Consider the following 6901-nt stretch of genomic DNA (forward strand, 5'->3'; position numbering starts at 1 on the left):
ATACTAAAATAACACAATTTCTCTCTCAAATCACCGTCTTTCTCTTTTTCAAAACTTCATCTCTCTCTAATATCCAAAGTTGCATATCTACATTATCTATCTTTCCTCTTTCTCTCTCTCTAAAAATTATCTAGGCCCTTTTGTAATCCTAATAAACCACAAACCCTATCTCTAATAAACCCAAAACACTATCTCTCTCAATAAAAAAAATTATCTAACCCCTTTTGCAACTCCAATAAACCACAACTTCTGTCAAGTTAGCGGGTTACCACTGGCTTCTCTGTCAAGTTCCTTGAGCTTTCTATCAGCTCTCTTCTTCTCCAACTTAATGGCTGCTTCAATAGAAGGATTCCCCATGAATTTATTGAACTCTTCATCGACCTTCCAATCAACTTCTTACTGTTTGTTTTTCTCCTCGGGTTCATCACCCCCATTTCCTTGATCTTGAGAAGCAGAAGAAGATAAGCCGTCTTCTTTCTCAGTATGAATCTTTTCGGAATAACTGTAAAATAGAAAGAGGGAGATGAGAACTCCTCATTAATAGAGCAGCTAACAGAATTTCCTCTTCTGGGCATTCTAGAGAGAGAAAATGAGAGATTGTCGGTTCTCTTAAATGGGTTTTTTGTATGAATGGTTCTGCCATTTGAGTTTGTGAGGGACTATGAGGAAGTGAGGGAAATTGATGCCATTTTAGTAGTTCAAAGAGCTGGTCCAGAAATGTGAGAAAAAGAAGAGTGAGAAAGAAAGAGGAAATATGAGATTGTGAATGGATCCATGGAGTTGAACCCAAAATCATACTGAGTTTGTTATGCTGCTATTGTGAGCCCAAAATCAGCACCAAACGACAATAGTTTGCTGAGTACACGTTAATATTGCAACCAAACATACCCAAGGGAGAGAGGCAAACATGGGGGAGAGATGGATGAAGAGAGAGAGTTGGGGTAATATGGGGAGAGAGAGGGGGGTTTGGGGAGAGTTACAATGGAGAGAAAGAAAGAAATTAAGACATGAGAGAATAACGACTTGGAGGGGGACAAAAAAAGTGGGGAACACTATGAGAGAGAGGGAAAAAATAGAATTGAGGAGGTTCATGGTGAGAGAAAGAGAGAGTTGACAAAAAAATTAAAAAGAGTCATATTGGAGAGAGAAAAAAAGAAGAATTAGGGAGAGTCACTTGGAAGAGAAAGAGATTATGACGTGAGATATAAAAAGAGAAAGGAATTAGGGGGAGTTATTATGGGGAGAGAGATTAGGACGTGGGAGAGAGAAAAGGGGTTGGGGAGAGTCATGGTAGAAAGAGCAAGATAAATGAGGAAAATATTACATGAAGAGAGAGAAAGGTTTACAAATAACTGTTTTTAAACAAATTGTTTGGGATAAAAGAAAATGAATAAAGTGGATAAAATTAGTCTAGATGTTAGAAGATATAAAAGTTAAGATTTCTATACGATAAAATATCTTTTGAATTCTTGGATCTATTGAGATATGAAACTTAAAAATAAAAAGTATAGAGATATTTTCTCATTTACCCCAAACCGATCTCTTTCTCACTCTCAATTTGAGCTTTGCACCATACCCCCTCTCTCTATCTATTACCTCTTTCTCTTGGCACTTCTTGTCTAAGTTTTTTCTCTTGGCACTTCTTGTCTAAGTTTTTTAAATGGATGGACATTGCTCGTTTGACCTCTCTCCAGATACACAAATGTAGTGTCGTTGAACAATGACAGCCTTAGCGCTTTTTCTCTACCATTATTTAGTGTTTGGCACAATATCGTATTCAAGCCCCTCGGCTGCGTTTATGCTCTTTTCTCACACTGTGTTCATGAAAATAACTACCATTATTTAGTGTTTTGCATAAAACCACATTCAAGCCTTCTTACACAGATTTTTTGGCATTAAATTCAGCAATTTGGGCGTGTTTCATCAATGTATTCATTATTCAAGGATAAAGAGAATCTCTCTAAAAGTAATTTAACTCTATGATTGCAGTGTAAGAAGGGAGCATGGACGTAGGTGTTGTGTCGTATTAGGGCTTTCAAACTTTGATATGAACTTAGCTGAATCACTAAAAGTGGTGAGCTGGTCACAACATATTTTACTAAGATAGAGTGTCTTTTTCTCTCTCTAGATTGACTACTCAAGCATAAAAATCTCAAACCCCAACATAGTGAATCCCAAAACCTTCTCTTTAGAATTGACTAGTTGTGGCCTTGAAATAATGGTTCAGGAGCTCGAGCCTGGGTACCTGAAACCGATGAGCGTGGATGATTCTCTTTTTAGAAGCAATAAGCTTGGGGCTCAAAACCGTGTTGCTCAACAAAGCAGGGTTTGTTTAGGGCAGGGCTCAAATTGAGTATGGCACAGAGTTCAGATGGGGAGTGAGAGAGAGAGGGCTAGGGGTATAGAGAAAGGGATATGACACATAGCTCAGATTGGGAGGGAGAGAGAGAGAGAGAGAGAGGAGATATGGGACTAGCCTCGGATTGGGGGAGAGAGTGAGTGAGTGCGTACGTGAGGCTGGTTTGGGGTAGGGAGATCGATGTAGGCATCCTTACATTATTTGTTCAGGGCAAATAATTTGTTAAAAATAACTTTGATGTGGGTAAAAATTGTTGAGCGAGCTTTTTATGTTTTTCCTACAACATAAAACTTATATATTTCTTCTTATTCAACCATCCATTCCGAATGGAGGGTTAAGATTGTCCTAATCACAATGTCACTTCTCTATATTATTTTATTTTTAATTTTTTTTTATAAACTATTTTGACATCAAATTTTGTACATCCAATCGTCTATTAAACTCGCACCAACAAAAATAAAAAAAAATTTCGATAAAATAAAATGACCAAAATACCCCTAAAAATTTCAAGGGGTATTTTGGTCATTATATTTTATTGAAAAAATATTTTAACATTTTTTATAAGTGCGCTCCAATGAGAAGATGACACGTACCAAATTTTATATACATACAATTTGTATAAAAAAAACTAAATATAAAATACTTTCAAATGTTGAATCTAAGATTAAATGGTGAATGACTCTCTTGATCAAAATTGGACAGCTGGATGATTGAGAAAGCATAGATCTTCTATGCTGTAGGGGAAGTGTGGAAACCTTTCCGAAAATGGTTTAGAGACTTAGAAGATTGAAAAATACCAAAGTTAACGCCATCATCAAGTATTTCAAATTTAGGGTCCATGAGAAAATCCCCCACCAAATTAGGAAGTACCGTGCAATTTTTCCATATTTTAAAGGGTTTCACCCCTTTCACTCATAATTTTCCAACGCAACCATAACCATCCAAAAACTGAGTGGACACTTGCACTCATAAAATAATGGATCCACGTTTGTCTTCCCAGCTTGCGTGTACATTGTTTAATACTTTTATACCGTACCTGCCAAGAGATATGCGGGCTGGACCGTATTTTTACAATATACGGCCTAGAGGTATAAAGCATGTGTGGTCCATCTAAAAACAAGTATAGCTAGCTAGCTCTTTAAATGTTTTTTTAATATAATAATTATTTCTATTTTTCAAATTTTTTTTTATTCATGTTAAATATTATATATTATCTAAGCATTAAGATCAAATTATCTTTCAAAAATATATTAATTGCCATGTCCGCAGTTCTACAATATGCGGGCTGGCCGCACAGAAACCGTGTCGCTATAATATTCCGCGAAGTTTCAAAGGTCCTCCGCTGAGCGCGTGAAAACAGTAATCGGCCGCAAGCAAGTAAAACGCGCCACCTCTTAGCAATCTCCCTCTCAAAAACAATCGTTCTTCCAAACCACGATCACCTCCAAAACCGCCATTCCCCAAAGCCACCCTTCTCTGCAGTGAAAATGTCAGCACGCAGAGGCTTTTGCACATGGTGCTTTGGTTTCACATTTCTCCTTGGCCTCACCGCCCTCTTCCTCTGGCTCTCCCTCCGCCCGCAAAACCCCTCTTATGACCTCATCGATTTCTACTCCCCTGCCCTCAACATCTCCTCTAGTTCCTCCAATACCACCCGGAATACCACCGTCCTTTTCGAGCTCAAAATATCAAACCCTAACAAAGACAGTGGTATTCACTACGACGCCATTAACGTGAGCTTGTATTACAGGGAAGAGAAGATAGGAGAGAGCAATATGCAGGGGTTCTATCAGGGTCATGGGAAGACGGCAAAGAAGAGTGTGGTGATTGCGGCGGCCGATGGGCCGTTTTGGGAAGCCGCTTCCCTGGACGTTTTGAATCGAACGGCGGTATTCGGGGTGGATTTGGTGACTGGATTGAGGTTTAAGGTGGTTTGGGCGAATACCGGGCATAAAGGGGTTAAGGTTGCAGGGCATGTTCCTGTTGGTGTTGATGGGAAAATGGTGGCCGGAAAAAAGAAGAGGATCAAATTGAAGTAGTACTATTTTACATTGAGCCTCTACATTTTCAATTCTCATATCAAAGACCCTCCTCCGTGTAGTGGAAGGGGGTATGTGTAATAGCTTCACCATTCTTACAAGTGTGCAGAGTGTACAAGGGGCAATCAAAGATGCTCCTTCAAGCCTGGTTTGATGATACACTTTCTCATTTGATGGCCTGCAAATCCAATGCCACTGTAAATTATAAGCTCTAGAAGCGGTGCAGATCCTGCAGGTTTGAAAATCTTGAAAATCAATGGTTTAGATCAATAGTTTAAAAACCGGATCGGTGACCCGGATCGGGCTTTTCAAAAATCGATCCGGATCGGAGAATCGGCGATTCGGATAGGCGAATCGGCGATCCGGATCGAAATCGGGTGAATCGGTCAGAATAAAGCTTCAAAAAAATCCGAAAAAATTATTAAAATTCATTATAAATATTATTTTTTAGGAATTCAATAAAAAATGAAGGTACTCCATTAAGAATTTTCATGTTTTTGAATGAATATGCGAATATTGATATGTTCTTCCCCTGGATGAACCGCCATTCAACATTTAATTTACATCACACAAAAGGATAAACATAGAATTATCATGGAATAAGTATATCAGCATACATGGACTACAATAAAGCATAAAATTAGTAATATACGATCTAAATTAAGATGTAAAAAGTTTAAATTAACCTGACAGTTCAAAAAGAAAAATAATCACCATATGTAATGATAATATGTTGCGGTAGTTCATGTAGTCATATTCGTTGTTATTTGTTATTGCAAAAGGACAATAATATTTTCGTACATATCAATTACAAACATTTAGAATAATACAAAATGCAAGCTCCAAACATGGCTACAACTCAATTATCAAGAACATACATTTTTTGCATTAAAAAATTAATAATAAAAACAATTCTTCAAAGAGCCGGCTAACATCAGTCATTCCAACTAAAAAATCTATGAACAACAGATAAAAAAAATACAGTTTTGTATTGAAAATATAATAACATGCATTTTTTTGCATAAATAATCCATCAACATACAATTTTTTCAACAAAAACTTTAACAATAAAAATTTAAAATATGGTTTAATACCTCATGATAATTAAAACCTTGTCACGATTTTCACATCTTTTCGAAAAATCATCATTTTTCAAAAAATTCGATCATGGAAAAAAAAAAAAAAATTTACAGCAAACTCAAACAATAAAAATTAAAAATTGGGTTTAAAATTTTAAATGTTTAATACATCATGATAATCAAAACTTTATCACGATTTTCACATCTTTTCGAAAAATCATCATTTTTCAAAAAATTCGATCATGGATAAAAAGAAGTAAAAAAAAAAAGTACAGCAAATTTTCAAAAAATTCGATCATAGATTAAAAAAAAAAATTAACAAATTTTCAAAAAGTTCGATCATGGATTAAAAAAAAAAAATCATAAATTTTCTAAAAATTCGATCATGGATTACAAAAAATTCGATCATGGATTACAAAAAATTCGCTCATGGATTACATAAAATTCGATCATGGATTACATAGAATTCGATCATGGATTACAAAAAAAAAAAAAACATAAAAAAACAAAAAATTCGATCGTGGATTACAAGAACAGAAAAAAACAATTCGATCATATTACAAAAAATTCAATCATGGGTTACAAAAAAAAAAAAAACACAAAAAATTCGATCATGGATTACAAGTAAAAAAAACAAACATTTCGATCATGGATTACAAAAAAGTCGATCATGGATTACAGAAAATTCTATCATGGATTACAAAAAATTCGATCATGGATTACATAAAATTCGATCATGGATTACAAAAAAGTCGATCATGGATTACAGAAAATTCGTTCATGGATTACAAAAAATTCGTTCATGGATTACATAAAATTCGATCATGCATTACAAAAAAAAAAAACAAAAAATTCGATCGTGGATTACAAAAAAAGAAAAAAACAATTACATCATGGATAACAAAAAATTCAATCATTGATTACAAAAAACTCTATCATGGGTTACATAAAAAACAAAAAACAAAAAATTCGATCATGGATTACAAAAAAAAACAAACATTTCGATCATGGATTACAAAACATTCGATCATGGATTACAAAAAATTCTATCATGGGTTACAAAAATAAAAAATAAAAAATAAAATTCGATCATGGATTACAAGAAAAAAAAACAAACATTTTGATCATGGATTACAAAAAATTCGATCATAGATTACAAAAAATTCTATCATGGGCTACACAAAAAAAAAAAAAAAAAAAAAAAAAAAAAAATTTGTTCTTCACAGAGTCGTTTTACATAAGCGATTTTAACTCAAAAATTCACCTCCAAGTGAATAAATTACATCCAATTGACTATATTTTCTGATAAACAACAATATAAGGAATCAAAAACCTAAATTTTTAACACATTATTTCAAATATATCATGAAAACAAAATCAAAAGGCGGAAAAAAAAAAAAAAAACAGCGGAATTTGGTTCCGCA

General features: G+C 34.5%; 1 protein-coding gene across 1 annotated transcript; it reads left to right on the forward strand.

Moving 5' to 3' along the window:
- Positions 1 to 3846: 3846 nt before the first annotated feature.
- Positions 3847 to 4398, forward strand: LOC18445638 (protein NDR1). The gene has a single exon (XM_006855773.4). It carries the CDS (start codon positions 3847 to 3849, stop codon positions 4396 to 4398), a length of 552 nt encoding a protein of 183 aa, XP_006855835.1.
- Positions 4399 to 6901: the final 2503 nt, after the last annotated feature.

The sequence above is a fragment of the Amborella trichopoda genome, chromosome 2 (assembly GCF_054954075.1).
Source record: "Amborella trichopoda isolate Santa Cruz 75 chromosome 2, AtrichopodaSantaCruz75HAP2 v2.0, whole genome shotgun sequence".
NCBI lineage: Eukaryota > Viridiplantae > Streptophyta > Magnoliopsida > Amborellales > Amborellaceae > Amborella > Amborella trichopoda.